At 39.6% G+C, this 24,495-nt stretch overlaps 2 protein-coding genes across 2 annotated transcripts in view; one reads left to right on the top strand and one right to left on the bottom strand.

Moving 5' to 3' along the window:
- The window catches only part of PKD2 (polycystin 2, transient receptor potential cation channel), a 41,413-nt gene extending 33,315 nt beyond the window's left edge, over positions 1-8,098 (top strand). Inside the window, exons 12-15 of the mRNA XM_030565088.1 lie at positions 1,160-1,277; positions 1,516-1,676; positions 3,871-4,018; positions 4,514-8,098. Of these exons, the coding sequence (XP_030420948.1) occupies positions 1,160-1,277; positions 1,516-1,676; positions 3,871-4,018; positions 4,514-4,753 (667 nt within the window). The 3' untranslated portion in view covers positions 4,754-8,098. The remainder of the gene's footprint in view (positions 1-1,159; positions 1,278-1,515; positions 1,677-3,870; positions 4,019-4,513) is intronic.
- Positions 8,099-8,171: 73 nt separating this feature from the next.
- The window catches only part of LOC115652609 (ATP-binding cassette sub-family G member 2-like), a 34,224-nt gene continuing 17,900 nt past the window's right edge, over positions 8,172-24,495 (bottom strand). The window contains exons 10-16 of the mRNA XM_030564887.1: positions 21,541-21,623; positions 20,891-20,980; positions 15,138-15,262; positions 13,493-13,647; positions 11,653-11,742; positions 9,877-9,974; positions 8,172-8,981 (exon numbers count right to left, since the gene is read on the bottom strand). Coding sequence (XP_030420747.1) covers positions 8,834-8,981; positions 9,877-9,974; positions 11,653-11,742; positions 13,493-13,647; positions 15,138-15,262; positions 20,891-20,980; positions 21,541-21,623 — 789 coding nt within the window. The 3' untranslated portion in view covers positions 8,172-8,833. The remainder of the gene's footprint in view (positions 8,982-9,876; positions 9,975-11,652; positions 11,743-13,492; positions 13,648-15,137; positions 15,263-20,890; positions 20,981-21,540; positions 21,624-24,495) is intronic.

Genomic DNA, 24,495 nt, shown 5'->3' with positions numbered 1-24,495 from the left:
CTAACAGAAGGGTTTTTATGTAAATAAATAGGGTGCTGGAAAATCTGCAGTGTTTCAGGAAAGTCCAAGGGCATTGCAGAAACAAAACAAAACAAAAAATGAGGGGTGGGGGAAGAGGAAAAATAATGGCTAATGGTGTGAGCTGGAGTGAGGTAACTAACTTTTCTTGGCCAGTTGCATCGTGCCACCTGTAAGTTGGACCCTTCCCCTTCATGGTGAGTGAGGATCAGCAGAGAAGTTTTGGCACCATTATTGAAGAGGATTGGTAACAATTCATGGAGAGAATTTAAGTAGGACCCTGCTCAAAAGGCTTACCAACTATTGCCCTCTTTCTAGCCACCTTATTTTTGGAAGGTTTAAAAGATGGCATTTGAGCAACTCATTTGCATTTTTGATTCAGCATGTGTTCTCCATTCCGACAAGGGGTTTTAGGCATATGTATGGTATGAAGGTGGTATTAAAATCCATAGAGAACAATCTTTCCAGTGATGGATGCAAGCTGATTTTTTTTCCAGATCTCTTAATACCCTTTGAGTCTGACTTGCCTGCAGGATTTCATGAAGATGGATGGGGGTTGTCTTATAGTAGATGTGTTCCTGTCTCATTGATACCAAAGATAGGCAAATGAAGAACCTTTCCTCTCTCAAGTGCTCTTGTAAATGAGGTCTCGTAAAGTTTCATTTTGTCACCTGTCCTGTTAAGCAGAATCTGGGGTAGTTCATGAAATGTTTTGGTCTGCAGAGCCACCTGCATGCAGATGATAGTTAGGACTAGAGCTCCTGTTGATCAGACAGAGATACTGCATTCTCTTTGTTTTTTCAGTGCTAGTCACAACTAGGGATGTGGATAAGAGGAAACTGTCTTAAATGCAATCTGGAGAAAAGAGAGAGATGCTGTTAGGCAGGGGAAAAAAAACCTCTAAAGCAATGGGCTGGGGCCAAGACTGTTGGTGATATGTACCCAGGCTTTGCCAGCATAGTTAGTGGGCTTGGATTCGTGATGGGAAAGCTTGTAGGCAACACTGAATTAAGCGTGTTCTTTGGCTTTTAGAGAATTTGCTGTAAAGACTTTTTTTGTTGTTTCTTCCCCTCCCTCCTCAGCCCCAACATTTTTCGCAGAACATCAAATAAAAAAGGGGTCTATTTTATCATCTTTTCAGGAAAGGTCACACGGATGCAGAGATTGAAGCAATATTTACTAAGTATGACCAGGATGGGGATCAGGAATTGACAGAACATGAACATCAGCAAATGAGAGATGATCTAGAGAAAGAGAGGGTAAGTCATCCTTTAGGGCAATTGGAAGACCTTGAACACCATCAGTTGGGTCAATGGAGTTTCTAAGCACCAATTCTCATTTGCATTTAATTTAGACTTACTAATCTATTAGGTTGGCTAACATTCACTCCCAACAAAACTATAAAAGGGTGAAAAGTAGTTCAGTGAATGAGGTCATGCAGCCTTGACCTTCAGTCCACAGGTGAAAGTCTATGGATAATGTTTGTTTTTCATGAAGGAGGATCTGGATCTGGACAGCTCTCTACCACGTCCAATGAGTGGTCGAAGCTTCCCTCGCAGTCTGGATGACTCTGAAGAGGACGATGATGAGGACAGTGGACACAGCTCTAGAAGAAGAGGTAGCAGCTCTAGTGGGGTTTCATATGAAGAGTTCCAAGTGTAAGTGCAAGCAGTGCTGCAACGTGTGGAGTTTTTAAAATATATACTGCCCTCCAGTATAATTCTGGGTATTAACCAAATGAAATCTAAGAAATGTGTTACAAAGCTAACTGTGTAAATAGCTATTTATCACTTGAGATCAATTGTCTGCATTTAAAGTTGTTGTTGGAAGATCCTGGATGAAAATGGAAACAAAAGAAATAGTAGCTCCCAGGTTTAAATAAATAACCAACTCAAAAAAAAAATTGGTGCAAAATGAAGGTCACTTACCTGTAACTGAGGATCTTCAGGATGGACCTGCATATTCAGTGCAGCACCGATTGGCACAGCCCAAAAGTAGGAATATGCAGAGGACACTTGAAATTTGGGGTTTTCCTACTTTAATTTGGTTGGTTTCTACTGAGGGCATGTCTGTATGGCAATTTAGCGTGCAGCAAGCCCCGTCCTGATTCTGCGGCGCATTAACTGGCACCCAGTTAATGTGCAGGACACTAGTGCATTGTAGATTCACATCCTGGCTTGCCACGCATTAAATCGTTGTGTAGATAAGCCCCGAGTCTCTTTTGTATAATTACCGTAAGAATTAGCCAAATCACACCAGAGTCCAAGTTAACACCTCTGCTCTCAGGTGTTTGTGGAAGAATTTCATCCATGCTCATACAGTGGCTGACAACTTGAAAGAAACATTGTCAATGTTAAACTAATTCTAAAAGCCTGCTCTGCTCTTCTTTCATCAGACAAAAATCGAGGTTATTGTACATTCAAATAGAACTAAAGGATTGGCAGGAATTTGTATTATTTATGCTTGTGTATTTGGCTGAAATGGTCTCTCTCTATAGGCCCCAGTCACAGCAAGGATGAATGAAGTGGTTATGACCAGCGGCGGCTCCAGGCACCAGCACTCCAAGTGTGTGCCTGGGGCAGCAAGCCACAGGGGGAGGTGCCCTGCCGGTCCCTGCGAAGGCGGCAGTCAGGCAGCCTTGGGCGGCTTGCCTGTGGGAGGTCCACCGGTCCTGCGGTTTCGGAGGCCATTCGGCAGCAGGTATGCCGAAGCCACGGGACCGCTGGATCTCCTGCAGGCAAGCTGTCGAATCCACAGGACTGGGGACCTCCTGCAGGTGTGCCACTGAAGGCTGCCTGCCTGCCTTGCTTGGGGCGGCAAAAAAGCTAGAGCCATCCCTGGTTATGACTTAGGGTTGCTAGAACCTGATTGATCATCTTCCTTGTTCAGTAGTAACTGTGTGTAATGATCCCAAACTATACTAGTTAACATGTCTGCAATCAAATGCCTGTGGGTCAGATGTATTTTCCTTATCCCCGTATAGGATGTAGAACATATCAGTTCATTTGCTTGGGATGGGATTAACTTCATTAGAAATATTACAGCATAATTAACACTTGCTACTTGCTTTCTAAATCCCCTTCACTTTAAAACATTCCATTAACTTTAAGGTTGTCTGCTATGTTCACCAGCTTTTATATGGAACTTGTTTGACAGAGGGATGGGTGAGTAATTAGGTAACTAGATCAAGGGAAAAAATAAAGCTAGATGCTGTATTTCTGTAGACCATGATTGTAGAAAATGGTTATATTATATATATAAAAAAAACATTATGCGAGCCTGTAAACATGTAGCTCAGTTAGAGTACATACAGACCAGGATATGGAACCCTTCATTCACCATGGGAATGCACGGCTCTCTTAAGAAGTAGCAACAGTTCTACTTATTTTTTTTTCTTCTCTCTCATTGCAGAAATGTGTGTTTTAGTGACAATGTGCTGGGATTCATTTCCAGGCCCAAAATCTTCCACCGAGGGTGCTATGGAAGTAGCACTCTCTTCTCTGTGGAAAGCAGAGTGCCTCTTGTACAATCTGTAGCAAACACCAGAAGTGGTAGTGACCAGCTCTTGAGTGAGCCCCACCTGGCCCTCCATTCCTGTACAGTGTATATGATAGGCTATCCCCCAAAGAGAAGGAAATCAGAGGACATAATTCAGGAGTTTTACACTTGCCGTCGCCCCTCTTCCTTGCTGAGAAAATTACAAATTTGTCATTTTGGTTTGTAGGTTTACTAAAAACTGTAAAAATGTCATCTGATGAACTTTCCACTTCCTACAAGGCGATTATCTAAAACCAAATTAATGACTTGAAAATGTCAGTAACATTAACATTTGCAAATATCTGTTGCCTTCAGGTTGGTGAGACGAGTGGATCGCATGGAACATTCCATAGGCAGTATTGTTTCCAAAATTGATGCTGTTATTGTAAAGCTTGAGGCAATGGAGCGGGCCAAACTGAAAAGGAGAGATGTGTTGGGAAGACTGCTAGATGGAGTTACAGAGGTAAGAAACCCCCAGTACGACTTGAGCAGTCAGTTGACTGATCACTAACTAAAGAGCTGTTTTCCATGTAAGTTAGATGATGAGCTCATTTGTTTCTACTTTGCTTTTCTACTCCTTCACACATAGGATTGTGATAACTGAGGTAGGTACCATAGCAATGTTAAGCCACTGACTATCAGACTCCATTTTGGGTTTATTTACAAGCACTTGATCAAAGTCCAGCCAGAGACTAATTATCATAGTGAATTAACACATCACTGTGTGAAGGCTCTGTCATTCCATGATGATGGGCACAGTATAAAAACTTGTCATTATTCTGCAGCTGCTACAACAGTACCTTTACCTCTTGTTCAGTGCGTGGTTTAGTAGAAAGCTACACTATGGCATGAATTTATCTGAGATGTCTCTTAGAATATTGTATACCTTCTTCCAGATTTTGTTCACAATCAGATTTGGAAGATTACACAGTGAATTTGTATCTTTCTTTGTATTTAGGATGAAAGATTGGGACGTGACAATGAAATCCACAGGGAACAAATGGAGAGGTTAGTGCGGGAGGAACTAGAGCGTTGGGAATCGGATGACACAGCTTCCCAAATGAGCCACCGCTTGGGAACACCACTTGGACTGAATAGCCAGCCTCGTTCTAGGAGTTCCCGTCCATCCTCCTCTCAGTCAACAGAAGGCATTGATGGAAGTGGAGGCGGGAATGGCGGGAGCAACATCCATGTGTAATATTGTCAATGGATTGTTTTAAAATTTCAATCCTGTATTATAACAGCAAATACACTATTTACTATTTGTTTTCCAAAACCAGTGATGAATGCTAAAGCTCCTAGTGTCCCACCTGGGGATTGATCAGTAGGCCATAGGAACATCTAATCTACAACCACTGTGTCAGCAGCTGACAGATGTAAAGTTGGCATTACCTACCTACCCCACTAAATAGGGGAGATTCCTGTTGCCACCTACACGGCTTTAGGACCATAATCCACCAGTAGCATTGCTTAAAGTGGCAGCACTTATAGGATCTGTGCCAGAGGGTTTTAAAGTTTCCCTGTCTTCATTCAGTAAATGCAGCTGTTGTTATTTTTCTAAGTATTCCCATCTTAATGCTTGGTATGCAGCAGGAGCTCATCTTGGTTATGTAAAATAGGACTGTAAGAATCTACTTTCCCATTAAATAATGCTGGACATTAGTTTCAAAGTTGTTGTGAAGTAAGTCTCTTCTAAAAGTTTTGATTAATAGTTAGCCAAAAATGCATTTAATTTCTCAACTCAAATGCTTAGTTTTCCAGTGCTTTATAATGGGAAATATTATTCTTAAATTCCTATTCTAAAATATATTAATAAGGTGACTTCCTGTATAGTTTTTCCTGTTAATTATATTCAACACAAATTACAAACAAACAACACAATCTTCTTTTTATTCCGGAGTTTTTCTTTAGCGTGCTAAGATTCTCTTTAATTTATTTTAAAGAAACGTTCTCTATGTATCAGTGCACTATTGCCTTTTTCCTCTGACAGAAGGTCGTGTTTAGTTCATTTTTATTATGAAGTAGACGCATATGCATATGCATATGCAAGAAGCATGTGAATAGTGCATATCAGTGCACTATTGCCAGAGGAAAAAGGCAATAGTTTGATACACAGGGAATGTTGCTTCATATATTCAGTACTTCATATATTTTAGTGTTTTAAAAGTAGTTCTTTCGGAACTTCTTTACACATAAGAGAGAGAAAAGATCTTTTATTGGATCAGTTGCTATTTACACATAACTAATGTGATCGTTGTTGTCTTTGTGTCTGTCCATAGCTGGCTTTTAGGGCCAAATTTTCAAAAAGGAAGACCTCTGAGCTCCGCATCCAAAACTGCACCTACCCTTTCTACAGTTACATGCAGAAATTAGGTAAACATTAGATAAGTTGTGGAAAACATCAATTAATCGTGGGAGATGCAAGGGGAGAGAGAAATTGACATTTTGAACATTTCTGATTAGCTCTAGCAAGTATTCATCCCAATTCAAAGGCAAGGGCCTAATTAGCTTCTTATGTATGCTCTTACCTGACCTGCATGAGCAATTGAAGGTCTATTTCTGCATATACACGTTTTTCTGTAGGGAACTACGCTATATCCTTTTGAAATTGTAGTCTTTAGTATAATCAGCACTTTTTAGTAGAAGGCTTGCTGGATTTGGGACTGTGGTAGAGCTTTGAAGCAGCAACAGCACTGACAGTGATTTGAGTTTGGTATAGAGAAAATTAGAGGCAAATATGTACAATTTTTGATAGCACTGTACATTCAGAGATAGTGAAATATGGGAGTCTTCACTTAAGCTGATAGTTGCCTTAAGACTTACTGTAGGTTTAAAGGGGAATGGAAAATTTAATATTCAGATGAAGTACACAGTATTCTAAGTGCGTAGATTTGTAGGGTGTAAGAAGGAAAACGTCCATGCCAAAGGATAAGTAGCCTTTTTATTGATGCTGGTGGCTTTCATGTTGTGCTTATTATAGGAATTGCTTCCTGTAATTAACTTTAAGTACCTTATATTTTTGTGTTAGTATTTTTGGTTTGGTATTGAATCAGATACACCTCCAAATATTGCAGTTTTCCCATATCTATATATACCAGCACTTGTTGTCGTGTTATGGTGTCATCTAAGACACATTCCATATCACCAGAGCACTTGTCCTTGATAAAAACAAAACTTTTCATATGTTAAATTTACAAGAAAGTGCATGTTCAGTAACTTACTCATCTTAGATGAAGGGACTTCTCCCCTACTGAGAGCTGAAATTTCCCAATAGACTATCGCTCAAGCTCCACCACTGCCAAGTGGATAAGAAATTAATCCAAATGAATTTATATCATCATAGTTAAGGTTAAGATTTTATCACAGTTATTTTTAGTAAAAGGCAGGGACAAGTCACTGGCAATAAACAAAAATTCCCTGAAGCCCCTGACTTTTTTACTAGAAATAACTGACAAAATGAGGCTGACAGGGGGATGAAAGCTTGAGTCCTGCTGCACGAGGGGAGGGGAGGCCTAGCACCTGTTGCCACTGTGGCTCACACCTCTGGGGTCCCCCCTGCTACCTGTGGAAGCTGTGTCGTGGGCCCTCCTAAGCCCACAGCAGCTCAGAGCACCAGAGTCCCTGATAGCTTCAGCCCTGCCTCCATGGGGCTGAAGCGGAAAGTGTCATGGAGGTCTCTGAAAGTCATGGAATCCTGGACTTCCCTGACATAATCTAAGCCTTAATAATAGTATACAAAACCTTCTGTTACATTACTGTGTAGGTGGTATATTTCAAGGGGTCAGTTGGCTAATGGTTTGACATATGGTAAGATTGTTTTTGCAAGCTCTAGAAAAATAGCATTTGGTCTGTTGGGGTGTAGGAATATCAAAATGCCAGATACAGTATTATATGTCATGTAGCTAAAGTTTAAAACCAATCATCTGACCAAACAATTTGGCTTCACAGGAAAGAGGTTGCTAGTGCTAAGTTAAAGTGATCTTTTGTTATAAAGACAAGACATGTTGGATGTTGCTGCAATATCATGCTGCAGAACTAAGGAAATTTGCATTTGTGAAGTTGCCTTTTCACAATGCTACAGCTATCACTGTGGTGTCCTAAAATTGTACCTTTCTCTAAACTAATATCGAACAAAGCTTTTCTTTTATTATGAAAACCAAAATGTTTGCATTCATAGCTATTTGTTCATCTGTATATCTGTAACGTGTCGTTACTTAATAACAAACTTCATTTTGAAGTGCCGTAAGCTTTCATGGGCTATCCATGTGTGTTGACAATGTGCCATGCAATAAATACATGGCAACTAGACAGATGTGTTATACATTTTTTTATTATGGTTTCATTTCAAATTTAGATTCTCTTGTAACTGTTACTTTGTTTCTAGGGCAAAGGGTTTCTTCTAAGTATGTGTAAAGTTTTGCATTAACATTTGGTCTTATTAGGAAGCTGTTAATTATGCAAGTCTTCCACAGTTATCAAAGATTTATTGGTCTATAATACTGAGCACTTTACTTCCTAATAAAGATTTTACATAGGAAAACCACCAATGTGTATGAGAATTATGGACAAAAATAGTCTGCATTTAAATCCGTCTCATTATGGTGAGTGTCCTGTATTTGACATGTTGCTTTTCTCTTCCCCCTTCTTCCAATTCCCCTGTGCTGTTTTAAAATTTAAAAAAATATAGCTGCAGAACCTCCTGTTTGGTAGAACCCAAAGGAAATTGAAGGCCTAGTCAGTTTCACTTACTGCCCTGCCCTTCTGTACTAAAGAGAAGCATCTGCATTAGATAAGAAAACTAAATTCTCATCCAACTTCACTTTATATAGTTTTTTAAACTATATATTTCTAGGTGAACATGTTTAGATTATTTTTTTCAAGTGCTTTCTTGAGCTAGCTGTCTGCCACTATCAATAATGCAGACTAAGCCTTTGGCACCTTAGGATGTCAAAGATGCTTCTCTGTTTACATCTCCCTGACTGCTGATCTGAGGTTTCTACAGCATTCCTTGGTCCCTGGAAATCCCAGGCCTAAATTGTACGCTGTCAACAATCCTCTGCTGTCTTCATGTGCGTGAGACCTTTGTAATAGATGTACCTCGGTAGCAAGCAGTATTAGTAAAAACTGAACACGGTTATCAAAATCTTTAATGTAATCTTTGAACACAGTTATCAAAATCTTTAATGTAATCTTTGAAAATGTTAAAACATTTTTAGTCCATTCACTATCAAAACTGCATTGCGTTGTGCTACACTAGATGCTTGTTAACTCAGCTGAATTAAGAGAACTTCTTCAGGAAGCGCAGTTTCAAATATGCAATTGTAAAGAAGATTAGTGTCATGCATAGAAGAGCCACATAATTCCTCCACATGCCCCAAGCAGACACTTCAATGCCTTGCATTTTCAAATATTCTTCTCCAGTGCAGCTAGTCAATACAAATTAAAGTTTAAAAAAAGTTAACCCTTTGTAAAGATCTGTAACTGAATATTTAATTTGCCTGTTTTCATAATTTTGCTGAAAAATGCTTTGGTTCAGTGCAAACAGAATGGTGACTAAGGATAGGTTAACCTGTGTCAGGAAAAAAAACAGGTTCAAACCTCAACTCTTAATACCAAATTTGAACCTTTGCTATTCAGTTTGCATCAGCCTGCATAAATAGTTACTCTACTCTGAAGATGACTGTAATACTTTTTAGGGCCTCAAGCTAGCAAATGTTGCAAGTTAGCATGTTGCATATTGTGGAGAAAAGAAAAATCTGAACTTAAAAGTCTTTGTGAAGAATTTGTAAAGATTAGCTGAGTAGAACCTGGCAGAGAGTACCAAAGCTAAGGGAAATTCCTCTTCCTTTCACTATTCTTTGGTAATAAACTATGAGATCTTCTTCAAAGTGCAGTTTTACATATGCAATAAGAAATTAATATTACAAGTATAAAGCACACATTAAAAATAGTCTGCTGGGTCCTTTTCTGCACAGGAAAACTTGCCATGTCCTGAAATGGTTTTCAAGAACAGATCTTAAACTGTTCCAGGATCACTATCTGTTCTCTCAAATGCTTTCTTTAAAAATTGTCCCATCTACCTTCTCTAGCACTTGAAATAGTTTTAAATGTCTAAGCTTTACATGACTTATCTGAAATGAACCACCAAATATTTGAAAAACAGAGACTGCTCCAGAGGCTAAGTATTCAGTTATAAAGCGTAGACCCACTGTTAGCTGAGGCACCGGGAAAACAACGACAAAAAAAATCTCAGATTCAATTTTGTAGTTTACTGAACTTGGGCTCCTTGCAAGAACTTGTTTATAATAACTGCATACTTACATTGTAAATGGACTAGAAGTTATGCAACTTACATTGACCCCAGTCACATTGGCATTCTGGCAAAAGCTTAGACCTGTAAATTCATTAATTTGCAAAGCCTTTAAAGATAAAAACAAAAATATTAGGTAGTCAAGAGGGAACCTTTAAGCAGGTTTAATAAATTACTACATACTAAACAAACCAACAAAAGTTTCCATTTAAGTATATATCAACATTATAAGCCAAAATCTGAAAAACTGTCTGGAATCGAAGCTTTTTTCTAGGGTGTTGAAGAAATCCTTCCACTGAAAACAGTTTAGTCTAATTTTCAGATAATAATATTTAAAGTATTGGTTAAATACTGTGAAAATAGCCCCCTTTGTGACATAAGTGCAGACGTTACCTTTGCCATAAGCACAGGGTCTGCTGCTGCACAAACTGCTATTGGGAGACTTGCACGATGGAAACTCATTGAAACAGAGCAAAACTGTCTCTGAACTAAAATACTACTACTGGCTTATTTCTCTTATGCTATAAGATACAATATCTATTTCTTTCAGCTTTTTCAATTTTTTATTTTATATGACAGGCCTCTGAGGCATGCCACTTCTTTTTTTTTCTCCCTGCCAGCTCCAAAAGACTGATCAGATTGACTGTGTATTCTCTACTAAATTTCATAATTATAATGCCAGAAGGAACCATTGTGATCATCTAATCTGACCATCTGTAATACTCAAGTCATAGAAGTTCCCTAAATTAATTCCTGTTTGAACTAGAGAATATCTTTTAGATACTGCGTTCAGGATTACAAATCATTTCTGTGGGAAAGGTCACAAAAATCAGAAAATAATGTCTGGATTACGCTTATATACGACATAAGTATATAGTTCAAAAGATCAGCCACAAGAGGCCACTTCTACAGCAGCAACAGGGATACAGCTTTCAGATTAGCACTACTGGGCTCACTGTAGCAATCTGTATAAACATTTGAAAGGAGTGCACTTATTTGTGTCACAGTTGTGCCTGATGCCCTTATTGAAATTGGGTCTCACTCTGTGCTTGTATATGCCTGGCACAGTAAAGACAGTCCCTCATCTGAAGAGTTTACAATCTAAATAGAAAAAGTGAAAGACATGCGGGGAAAAAACCAGGATTTTTTAGTTATTTTTTTTTGGTTGTGGAGGAGAAAATCACTCTTTTTCCCCTTCTTTGTAGCTATTGCTGAAATTGACATAATCTGGTTTTTAAATAGCCCACCTCAGCATTACCTATATCTCACTGGTACCCAGGCATGCTATTATTAAAACGTTATGGCAATAAAGGAAGGGAATTATCCAGTTTCACATGAAATAAGCAATGGCCAAAACATAAGAAATGAAAAATGCAGAGGAGTTAGGAAGTTGTTCATACTTCTAAGAGGAAATGGGAACCACCATTATAGCAGATACTTAAGTTAAATTAGTATTCATTATGTATTGTGGAGAGTAGTTCTGCAACCTGCAAAGAATCACAATGACTCGAGTAATCTTTTTCAGGCCCTACTGCTAGTCATGATTCTGTTGTCTATTGACTGCATTTTCTTGAGCTATGCTAATTCGTATTACAATACATATCTGAAACTGTGAGACCTACTGCACTGTACCGAGAATGTAAAGAGACAGGGAGAACTTATCTGTGGTAAGTTGTATTTACCAATTATAACTGGAATAATATTGGTTGACATTATTTCTTATAAGATAATGGTGATCTCTTTCAAAAGGTGTTTCCAGCACAATGCACAGAAAATATAGCACTCACAGTCAGGCCATAGCGAGGGATGCTGAAATAGTTCAGCCAGAAAAGCCAAGATTCGATGCTTGTGAGATTTACCAGCAAGCCAGAGAAAATCTACAAACAGTAAAGAAACAGTCAAAAGTATGTCCTGAGAATTTTGCAGAGTCCTGAGTCACTTTAAATTGTGACATGCTTAGGGCTTGTCTACACTTGAAGCATCCTTCCCTCCCTCCCTTGCACCCCACAAGGCAGTAGCTAGGACAACAGAAGAATTCTTTTATTGGTATTGTCTCCGAAGGGACTTAAATTATCTTAACTACATAGCTCCTGGGTTTGGATTTTTCACACCCCGCATGAAACAACCTAATTTTCTAGTGTAGACCAGGTCTTATTCAGCATACAGAAATAATTGCCATTAATGTTAAATGTACACATGCATGATGCATATAGAATCCTAAATCTGGGCCTGATCCCGTAGGCCTTACCTGCTTCCTGTCAATAGGAATAGGATTAGGCCCTTTGTTACACGAGATGTTTGGTCGTTCCATGGTCTCAGACAGTAAGGGAAGAAATGCACTGGAGTTGTATTTGAGGCAGAAGTTTACTTAGAATCTTTACAGGACAGTTTCTTTCTACCTGAAGCAATAGTGGCCTGCTGGGCCATCACTAGGTTTTTGGCAGGAAACAAAGGATTTTCACTCAGAAGCACAGGTCTTAAGCCTCCTCCTAAAGCATGAGAGTCCTAAGGAACATGAGCTTTTCTCTGGTTCCCAGCAGTAGGAAAGCCTGAAATCTCCCTCAAGTCATACTATAGTGAGTTGGAGCTTCCCTTTTCTAGCCTTTGACATCCTAAAATAGGAAGAACTCAAGAGAAGAAATCCAGCAGTTCCTCAGCAACTATCCTCTGACATGACTAAATTATAGAAATAAAAGGCCTAAATCTTGGTCAAGAGAGGCAATGGGTAAAAAAATATAAACAAAGCTGGCAGAGATCACCACTGCCCTGGAAAAGAAAAGCTCCGTAATCTGCTCTGGAAGAGCAATCTAATAGATTTTTCTTTTTATAGCTAAGAATAATCCATATCAGAGGAGGACAAAAACAATCATTTAGTTCAAGGACTTTGATTAGGCTCTGGTGTATTCCACAGAATCTTCCAAAAGCTTTCCTCCCTCCTGCAACACTACCAGCAGTTACACCCATACTTGCCAAGGCCATGCAAAATACCCTTAAATGGGACTATGTCATCCGGCGGGTAGTGATCGATCTATTGGGGATCAATTTATTGTGTCTAGTGTAGATGTGATAAAATTGATCCCCGATCGCTCTGCCATCGACTCTGGAACTCCACGGCGTGTGAGAGGCAGAAGCGGAGTCGATGGAGCAGCAGCAGTCGACTCGCTGCTGTCCTCAAGGCCAGGTAAATCGACCTAAGATACGCCGACTTCAGCAACACTATTCGCATAGCTGAAGTTGCATATCTTAGTTCAACTCCACCCTTTCCTCCCCCCAGTGTAGACCTAGTCTAAGTCATGTAATTCTGCAGAGGTAATAAGTCAGAGACCAATGTTACCCATCAAATGCTAGTCACTTGCAAAGCAATGGGGAGCCACTGCTCTGGGCCACTTTGTTTTTTTTACATCTGCTTACTTGAGCTGTCTCACTTTACAGGAGATGTGTTCATAATGTGATCTGATATCAACAGGAAGGATTAGACAGTATTCTTAAAATTCCAAAGGGCTCTGCTGATGTACTTCAAAGCACATATCGTTTTTTAAAAACAAATTACTTACACATGGCATTTCATTGTCATTTCTTTTGTACAACAAACATTTAAGAGAAAAAACAGAAAAATGTATCACTCACAATCATAAAAACAAAGCAAATATTTATGAGGAGATTAGCGACAGCCACAACATCTTGTCCCGTTGCTATAGCCAGAGCCATAGAACTGGCTGTGTAGGCAACCAGTATAAGGGTAACCATCAGGATAAAGAAGGCCCCAATTGTTGGCTTGAAACCTAAGAAATGGGGGGAGGGAAAAAGTCTGTCTGTCTTTTCCTAGATTAGGTTTTCGTGTGTACTATGCACATACCTTTTTGTAGTACCACAGTATATAGTTTGCTTTTATTTGCAGAAAAGGAGTATTATCAACCATAAAATGTCCTGTCCTACTGCATGAACACCACTTTAAAGAAAATGAATATCTTGGATTATAATAGGCATTAAGAATGGAAACCTATATCCATTGTACCTAAAGCTGGGTCAATTAAAAGGCCAAATAAAGTAGTCCAGCTGCAGGGAAGAAGTAATAGGGCAGGGGTTGGCAACCTTTCAGAAGTGGTGTGCCAAGTCTTCATTTATTCACTCTAATGTAAGGTTTCGCGTGCCAGTAATACATTTTAACGTTTTTAGAAGGTCTTTTCTATAAGTCTATAACTAAACTATTGTTGTATATAAAGTAAATAAGGTTTTTTAAATGTTTAAGAAGCTTCATTTAAAATTAAATTAAAATGCAGATCTCCCCGGACCGGTGGCCAGGATCCGGACAGTGTGAGTTCTGCTGAAAATCAGCTCGCGTGCCGCCTTCGGCACATGTGCCATAGGTTGCCTACCCCTGTAGTAGGGTCATCCTGCACGCTAAACAACCTCTTTCAAATGCCTGCTCAAAACCCACTCCTTTGTCTTGTTTTCCACCCTTGATTTTTTACTCTCATGATATCTTCTCTATATACTCTACTGGTCTATACTTTAAAATATCAGAATCTATAAATCACTGTATAATAATTTCATTTATATGTGATTTACTCTCTGCCACCTTCTGTTGTTTGATACCCTTCTGATCTATGCTTGCCTAATTTAGAGCAAGATTTTTTATTTCTTTTTTTACTTTCACTCAGTGTGAGCAGTCCTACTGATTTGATCGTATTAGACTGTAATCTTGTCAAAACAGGGATGATGTCTTTTTAACCCGTTAGGTGCTGCACAATGGTACTGTATTGTTTATCATCATGAATAGCAATAAATGGATAGATCTTCAGCTGGTGTAAACTGGTGTGGCTCCATTAATGTCAGTGAAGCTACCCAATTTACCTCGGCAGCAAATCTGGTCCAATCAATTTATTAGCATAGTTAACTTTGTAGAAAAGTCAAGTTCATTAATACCCTTGGGTCTCTTGCTCCATAACCATTAGATTAGACAAATCATAAAAAGGCATACACAGAATTTGGGAGGAATGCATAAATCAGTATAAAAGCTTACCAAAGCTAACTTCAGATTTGTATTAACAGCAAGTAGCTTCAAAACAATCTGTTTACTAACCTACCCCCCGAATAAAGGTTTTCTATAAGCTATATGCTAAAGGGAGGGAAAAAAAAAAAAAACAGGGACAAGGACCCTCTAAGGAAGATGTGCAAACAGACCACCTGTGGATACCTGAATTGTTTGCCAAAGGAAAGAGTGAATGACCATAGTTCATTTTGAAGCAGCTTTCTTTTATAGGATACTTGCCTATTAAGAAATAATTTATACAGGTGAAGATGATGCTTGGTAAAGTCCTCATGGGTATTAAATCAGCTATTATCTTTGAGAAAAAATATGCAGATACTCTGTAGTAACCACTGATATATTCATGTCTAGAACACAGAAATATATATGTATGTTACAGATTATATTTCAGTAATAAAGCAATGAAGCCATATAGACTGGGATTTTCAAAGCAGCCTAAGGGAGTTAGACACCCAACAGCCATTACTTTTAATAGAATCTGGGCACCTAAGTCCCTGCCATGATCTATAGTGACCAACTTACATTTTAACAAACACTTTAAAGAGCTCCTGAAGCCTTATAATACAGGGTATACAGGAGTACTGATTGAGCTTCTCTTATTGTTCATTATTTTGTAGCTTAGTTAAGCACTATATTATTCATCTGATCTTTAATCTAAACAATCCCACTCTCTTCAATCCATTTTCATATGAAACTCTTTCTGTGCCTCAAATCATTGACACCTTCTCTGAATCCACTCTATTTCTGCTGTACCCTTTTTGAGATTGGATGACCTGAATACCGTATTCCATCCTTTGCAGTGAAGACAGATGTAAAGAAATCATTTAACTTCTTTGCAGTGTTTGTATTCCTTAACTGTTCTGTTTATTTCCTGTCAGTCTAGTGGATTTATTGATTCTCAGATATACTTACATATTTCCTTTTTTGATTTTATGCCTTTAACTATTTGCGCTTCATAAACCTTCTTAGTCTTCCTTAGTTATATCTTACATTTTTATCTTCCATAGTTTATGCTCCTCTTTATTGTCTTCATTTTTCATTTTTTGATTCATACTTTACTTAGCTTGAATAACCTCTTGAACTTTGCCATTTGACCATACTGCTTTTTTCTTGCCCTCCTGGTACTACTTTTAGTTAGGGAGATACATCGGTTCCATGAATTATGAACTGCTTAAGCAAGCTCCATGCTGAGTCTAGTGTTTTTATCCCTTAATTTTTACTTTAGAGTCTTTTTGATTATCTTCTTAATTTTTCAAAAAAAACAACCACCCCAAAAACCTCCTTTCTCAAGTTTAGTATCACAGTGCTAGCTGTTGGTATGATCCCTTTCCTACAAATGGTCAGTTTAATTATTTTAGTGGTCACTATGACATAGTAGTGGTTTGATTGTAGGTACTTCTTGGACCAGCTCTTGTGAGTTTCACTTGGGACTAAGTGGCGAAAAGCCTGCTTACGCTTATCTTTGCTGCAGAGTTAATTTGGTCTCTTATTCAGGTGTTGATCCCGTCCACAAACAGAAACATCTTTACACCTGAGCTAGCTGGGCTCTATGCTAAAGCTCAGAAACTTTGATACTGAGGGTGGTAGCCAACCGACTGCACTGTGGATACAGACTTTATTACATGTGCCCTAGAACAGTGGTTCTTAACCAGGGGTACACAGAGGTCTTACAGAGATACAGCAACTCATCTAGATATTTGCCTAGTTTTACAACAGGCTACGTAAAAAGCACAAGGGAAATCAGTACACACTAAAATTTCATACAGTGACTTGTTTATACTACTGTATATAATATACACTGAATTGTAAGTACAATATTTATATTCCAATTGATTTACTTTATAATTATATGGTAAAAATGAGAAAATATGCAATTTTTTAGTAATAGTGTGCAGGGCCGGATTAGCGCAGGGGCTTTAGGGGCTGCATCCCAGGGCCTCGGGCTAGGGGCGCAGCAGGGCTCAGGCAGGCTGCCTGCTTGCTGTGGCCCCATGCCACTCCTGAAAGCGTCCAGCTGTTGGCATGTCTCCACAGCCCCTGGAGTGGTGGGGGAGGCGGCTCCACGTGCTACCGCCATCCTCAGCACCATCCCTGCATCTCCCAATGGCCAGGAACTGGCCAGTGGAAGCTGTGGGTGTGGTGCTTGCAGACATGGGCAGCGCACGAAGACACGCTGTTCCCCTCCCCCCAAGGGCGTGCAGAGATGTGCCAGCAGCCAGCTGCTTCCAGGAGTGGTGTGGGGCTATGGCAGACAGGCAGGCAGCCTGCCTGAGCCCTGCTGAGCCGCTTGACGTAAGCGCCTCCTGGACGGCACCTGTACCTCACACCCCCTCTTGCACCCCAATCCTCCGCCCCAGGTGAGAATCCCCTCCTGCACCTAACTCGCTCCCAGAGCCCGCACCCCTCACCCTCTCCTGCAGCCCAGCCTGGAGCCCCCTCCTGCACCCAAAGACCCTCCCAGAAAAAAAGTAATGTAACAGCTGTTCTAAGGTAAGAAGTAGGCTATTTTGAAATAACTTAACTATATTCTGCATGTTTTAAGACTAAAATGTTACCACAGAATGGCTTTAGGTCTATTAAAAGGCAATTTTAGTATAGCGTTAGTATAGCGTTAATAGCCTTGATGCCATAATTGTGAGGACAGGGTCATTTGGAGGACAGGGTCAAATTTCAAAATGATCTGGACAAGTTGGAGAAATGGTCTGAGGTAAACAGGATGAAGTTCAATAAAGATAAATGCAAAGTGCTCCACTTAGGAAGGAACAATCAGTTTCACACATACAGAATGGGAAGAGACTGTCTAGGAAGGAGTATGGCAGAAAGAGATCTAGGGGTCATAGTGGACCACAAGCTTAATATGTGTCAACAGTGTGATACTGTTGCAAAAAAAGCAAACATGATTCTGGGATGCATTAACAGGTGTGTTGTAAACAAGACACGAGAAGTCATTCTTCCGCTTTACTCTGCGCTGGTTAGGCCTCAACTGGAGTATTGTGTCCAGTTCTGGGCACCACATTTCAAGAAAGATGTGGAGAAATTGGAGAGGGTCCAGAGAAGAGCAACAAGAATGATTAAAGGTCTTGAGAACATGACCTATGAAGGAAGGCTGAAGGAATTGGGTTTGTTTACTTTGGAAAAGAGAAGACTGAGAGGGGACATGATAGCAGTTTTCAGGTATCTAAAAGGGTGTCATCAGGAGGAGGGAGAAAACTTGTTCACCTTAGCCTCCAATGATAGAACAAGAAGCAATGGGCTTAAACTGAAGCAAGGGAGATTTAGGTTGGACATTAGGAAAAAGTTCCTAACTGTCAGGGTAGTTAAACACTGGAATAGATTGCCTAGGGAAGTTGTGGAATCTCCATCTCTGGAGATATTTAAGAGTAGGTTAGATAAATGTCTATCAGGGATGGTCTAGACAGTATTTGGTCCTGCCATGAGGGCAGGGGGCTGGACTCGATGACCTCTCGAGGTCCCTTCCAGTCCTAGAGTCTATGAGTCTATAATTTTGTTTTAAATTAGGAAAAAGACTTGTATACAAGGGCCCACAAAATCACAGGAGAGTTAATCTGGCCCGACTAGTGCGCTGTAACACTTTTTTGTATTTTTATGTCTGATTTTATAAGCACGTAGTTTTCAAATGAGATGAAACTTGGGGGGTACGCAAGACATCAGATTCCTGAAAGGGGTACAGTAGTCTGGAAAAATTCATAGAATCACAGAATATTAGAGTTGGAAGGGGCCTCAGGAGGTCATCTAGTCCAACCCCCTGCTCAAAGCAGGACCAATCCCCAACTTGAGCATCCCAGCCAGGGCTTTGTCAAGCCTGACCTTAAAAACCTTTAAGGAAGGAGATTCCACCACCTCCCTAGGTAACCCATTCCAGTGCTTCACCAATGGGAGGGATAGCTCAGTTGTTTGAGCAAGGATTGTGAGTTCAGTCCTTGAGGGGGCCGTTTAGGGATCTGAGGCAAAATCAGTACTTGGTCCTGCTAGTGAAGGCAGGGGGCTGGACCTGGTGACCTTTCAGGGTCCCTTCCAGTTCTAGGAGGTAGGTATATAACATCCTCCGAGTGAAAAATTTTTCTAATATCCAACCTAAACCTCCCCCACTGCAATCTGAGACCATTACTCCTTGTTCTGTCATCTGCTACCACTGAGAACAGTCTAGATCCATCCTCTCTGGAACCCTCTTTCAGGTAGTTGAAAGCAACTATCAAATCCTCCCTCATTCTTTTCTTCTGCAGTCTAAATAATCTCAGTTCCCTCAGCCTCTCCTCATAAGTCATGTGCTCCAACCCCCTAATCATTTTTGTTGCCCTCCACTGGACTCTTTCCAATTTTTCCACATCCTTCTTGAGGTGTTGGCCCCAAAACATTACTCCACATGAGACCTCACCAATGCCAAATACAGGGGAATGATCACGTCCCTCGATCTGCTGGCAGTTCTACTACAGCCCAAAATGCCATTAGCCTTCTTGGCAACAAGGGCACACTGTCAACTCATCTCCAGCTTCTCATCCACTGTAACCCCTAGATCCTTTTCTGCAGAATTGCTGCTTAGAAACTCGGTCCCTAGTCTGTAGCAGTGTATTGAATTCTTCTGTCCTAAGTGCAGGACTCTGCACTTGTCCTTGTTGAACCTCATCAGATTTCTTTTGGCCCAATCCTCTAATATGTCTAGGTCCCTTTCTATCCTATATACCACTCCTCCTGGTTTAGGGTCATCTGCAAACTTGCTGATGGTGCAATCCACGGCATCCTCCAGATCGTTAATGAATATTTTGAACAGAACCGGCCCCAGGACTGACCTGTGGGGCACTCCGCTAGACATGGAGCCATAGATCACTACCTGTTAAGCCCAATGATCTTGCCAGCATTCTATCCACCTTATAGTCCATTCATCCAGCCCATACTTCTTTATCTTGCTGGCAAGAATACTATGGGAGACCATATCAAAAGCTTTGCTAAAGTCAAGGAATAATGCATCCACTGCTTTCCCCTCATCCACAGAGCCAGTTATAGTGACTGAGAATCAATGCCCTAGAATAAGCATTTCTAGGAAACACGTGTTTAAAATATCAAGAAATTGTTTCTCTAAACTTTATAACATTTGATTAGTTTATATGTGAGCAGCTGATTGTGGTGAGATAAAGTTGTATTTAAATTCTGTATACAGCCAATAAATCTTATAGTAGCCTCATTCTTCTTAAATGGTATCTGTGACAGGGCCTGAATGGCCTAGGGAAAAAAAAATATTTTCTAAAATTCCCCTAATCCTGTTTATAGTCTGCTTCTTCAACTGCTACATCTTCATGGAAAATTTATAGCCCCAGTGACTTTCTTCAATCCCTCTTCCTGAAGATAGGCATTTTGCCTAATCAGTCAAGAAACAGGAACACCACCACAGCTTTAAAAGTTGTTCTGTGTTTCTCACACTTTAACAATGCCGTATTCCTCAGTTGTGAAAATCAATTACCTGAAATCCAGATTGCTGGCATCATAGATGTGAAAACTGACTTCTTTTACACTAGCTGGCAGTAGAGTTTTTGACCGTATCTATTAAATGTATAACAATGATAACCAGTTTCTGGTTTGGGGGCTATACTTCTACTGAGAGAGACTAGTAATCAGGGGTAATACTGTGGAGGACAAAGTGGTAGTAATCTACTCAAGCTCTGCCTCTAGCTCCAGAATAGTTGGGTTTTTCTGTTAAAATGACAAGCAGACAGTTATCAATGCTCATATTCTCATTATCATTAAACTTTTGAGTTAATACTATACGAAAGGGCTGGGATAGTTCACATTTCTCTTAGGACCGAATGCTAAGCTGTGCCGTCAGTAACAAATTCATCACTAGACCCTAAAAATGACTGATAGATGGAAAAGGGGCAGTTAGTGTATAAATTAAAGATAAACTGATACTGCATCAAATAAAGCAACATGCAATGTTTTCTATTACATAGGGATTTACCTACATAAATATCTTTTTTTCTGTGACAAAAAGTTCAATAGTTGTAACACTGCTCAAACACTGATTGGTGGTCAAAAAGAATAAAGCACCAACTCTGTGGAAAGAACAAACAAAAGCAAGAAAATTAGCTCTGCAAATAGCTTTTTTAGCTAATGAGGAAGGAAGAACATTTATCAGTGGGAGATGGGTAGACTGTTACTACATGAAAACGGAATAAAGATACAGGAAGCAAATTAACTGTTTACTGGAAAGAGTCACCTTTTGATCTTATGTTAGAAAATAGTCAAACTTCTGGCTGAGGACAGGTGGAAACTGCTTCCCATGTAGTCTATCAACTCCCTTTCTTGTATATACCCTAGGTACTGTTCCATGTGACATAACCTTATTAAACTCCTTAGTGCAGGGACTGTCTTTTTGTTTGTGTCTGTGCAGTGGGGTCCTGGTCTGTGGTCTCTTCATGCTACCATGGTACAAACACACACTGTTTTTCCTCTCTCACAGATACTTATTAAAAATGTCATGTATTTTCTACAGCGTGTAGAAGTCTGCCTACTTTAGCACAAGAACAGAGGCTAAGTAAAAATCGAAACAAAATGAACTATCCAGTATGGTGTGTATGCCCTATTAAAATGTTCAGTTCCCATGTTTACTAACCTGTTCTGAATGCCACTGGAATCATTTTTTATTCCAGAGAAAATGGCTCCTACAACTATTCCCAGACCAGTTGTAATACACAGCTGGAAGAAAAAGCAAGTAAGAATTTGCATTTTATTACAGATAATTATAATTGAAAATTATAACTACAGTAATAGCCTAACTAAACAGCAACAGCGGTTACTCATTAGTGAACTGACACAAATGTTCTTACAAAATACTCTACAGTATTTTATTGTATTCTATTTTCATTCTACGTTCTGACGAGAGTAATGTGATTTTATAACCAACAAGAATTATACATCAACACAGATTTTTTGTATCACTGTTCAAACACATTTTAATAAATTCTTAAACTTTATTTGTGCAATTTCTGAAACAAGTTAATGGTATAAGATGTCTGGCTAGCTACTGTACAGCTCAAAGGTGGTAGGATTGCTTCAAACAGATATTAAAACTGATTTAATGAGAGGGATCCAGAGATATGCTCCCTACTGAAAAATAAACATCTGGTTCATTCACTGTTGCCTCAAAAATCAGCTACAAGATCAGTATAGAAAATCTGTAGTGTAGCCAAAGCAGGTCTGCAGTGAAAACTATGACAGCAATGAGAGAAGATAGTTGGCATTCTAGAATCTTGCAGATGAAAGCAACATGAATAGCATCTACAAAAAACTGAAGTGCATCTGTGGACCAGGAAAAAAAGGAAGTGTGACACTCATTGCAGAAGATATAGGAAGATAAACTGACAAATTTGCAATTATGTCTTCCTGGACAGTTCTCTTGGATGACATCAGATGCTTGCTATTAACCATTCTAAGAGGTCAACTGATCATATGAGCAAGATAAAACAATTCCAGCTTTAACATTTTTTTGTTAAAAAGTCTATATATCAGCTCAAAAGTCACTCCTCACTAGGGCTTCTGGATGTCTTCATTATGAAAATAAAGAGTTTAACACAGTCTTTGACGGTTATTTGTATCTATTTGGGAATTTGCAGTCTGGACAAGTATTTAAGTTGTGATTATCTTTCCTCTATATCAGAGAGCAGAATATAGTATGGAAATTACAAGGAGACTTGCTTTCTATATATCTATGGTTAACGCTTTCATAGATTTATAAATTTAAAAGTCTAAAAGGGACCATCGTGATCTTTAGTCTGACCCCTTGCATAACTATATAATATCACCCAGAAATTCCTGCATCAAACCCAGTAACTTTTTTAAATCTTGATTAAAAGATTATAAGTACTGAATAATTCATTGTGACATATGATTATAATATGACCATATATATCATTCTTGCTGTTATATGAATGCAACAAATTTTATACCAGGTATGTCATGTAAGGTATCAATGGAAAAGTTACAAGCTATTAAATATGATTATCCTGTTTGTATGCATGTATCGTCTTTTCACCAAAGTTATGAATATTGACTATATATCTGTATTTCAAATGTGTTTGCTCCTAGAATAACACCCACAAGGTAGTTGGCATCCAGTCTAGCCAACATTCAAGTTGGTGGCCCATTAATTAACATAATAGGCCACAGAAAAAATCTGTCCCCCCTCGATATGCCTTTCTGATGACATTTTAGCTAGAATATGGGGTAATGACTGCTCCTATGATTCATCAAAGCGCGCAAGGACATGTGACTAGCTCATGTGACCCTGGACTCCATCTTGTGCCTGTACTTTTCCACAGACTAAGACCTGAGAGCTTTCCCTCCACATGGGAGAAAGCATAAAAAGCCCTAGAAGCATCTCCATGTGGATTCCTTCCTGCTCCGATCTCTGGACTTACACTAAGCCCTCGTCCAGACTAACCCGCGGCATCGGCGGGTTAAAATTGATTGCTCGGGAATCGATATATCGCGTCTAGTCTGGACGCGGTGTATCGATCCCCGAGCGCGCTTACATCGATTCCGGAACTCCATCAATCCAAACGGAGTTCCGGAATCGACACGGAGAGCCGCGGACATCGATGCGGCGCCGTCCAGACTGGTGAGTACCTCGATTTTAGAAATTCGACTTCAGCTACGTTATTCTCGTAGCTGAAGTTGCGTATCTAAAATCGATTTTAATTCCTAGTCTGGACGTGGCCTAAAAGGAGCATTCCAAACAATGGGCCGAGGCCCTTCCAATCTTTTCGGAAGTTGTCAGGGATTTTACAAGCCAGCAGTTTATTCCATCATTGCTACAAACCTGATCCAAGAACTTTGCAATAAATGTATGTATTTGTTTTCCTTGACCATTTTAACTCTCCCTTCTTTCTTTTCTACTAGAAATAAACCTTTCGATATTAGATACTAAAGGACTGGCAACAGCGCGATTATTTGGTAAGATCTGAGTTATATATTGACCCGGCTATGTGGGATTAGAAGAACCCTTTGATGAAAATGGTTTTAAATAACCACTCATCATATAGTCTGGTGTCTGGGTGGTAAAAGAAGGGCTGGGATGCCTAAGGAGACTGCATTTCTGACTTCTTGTTAACCAGTGTGGTGAGAGAGAAGTTTTTGTTACTGGCTTGGTATATGTGATGGAAGAATACCCATTAGTTTGAGGGTGAGTCTGCCCTATTTTCCAGCAGTTTGTCCTGAATCTGGTATTCTCAGCTGTGACTCATTGAGACACAGTGACATCCACCACTTTCCTTGGATATCTGTTCCAATCACAAGTAGTAGATACCTTCTCCTTGAGTAGGTACTTATAGTCTGTGCTCAAGTCACCTCTTAACCTTCTTTTCAATAACTAAGCATGTTGAACACTTTAAGCTCTTAGCTATAAGATATCTTCACACTTTGAATCAGTCTTGTGACTCTTCTCTGAACATTCTGCATATTTAGTACTGGAAGTGGAGATAGCATTCCAGCTATGGACTCACCAATGCCACTTCCATATTGCCCTGTTTATAAATTTAAGATTCTTGTTAACCCTTTTAACTATAGCACT

This window comes from Gopherus evgoodei, chromosome 5 (assembly GCF_007399415.2).
Source record: "Gopherus evgoodei ecotype Sinaloan lineage chromosome 5, rGopEvg1_v1.p, whole genome shotgun sequence".
In the NCBI taxonomy this organism is placed as follows: Eukaryota; Metazoa; Chordata; order Testudines; family Testudinidae; genus Gopherus; species Gopherus evgoodei.
The sequence above is the reverse complement of the archived record's forward strand: the minus strand, read 5'-3'. Positions and strand labels throughout refer to the sequence as shown.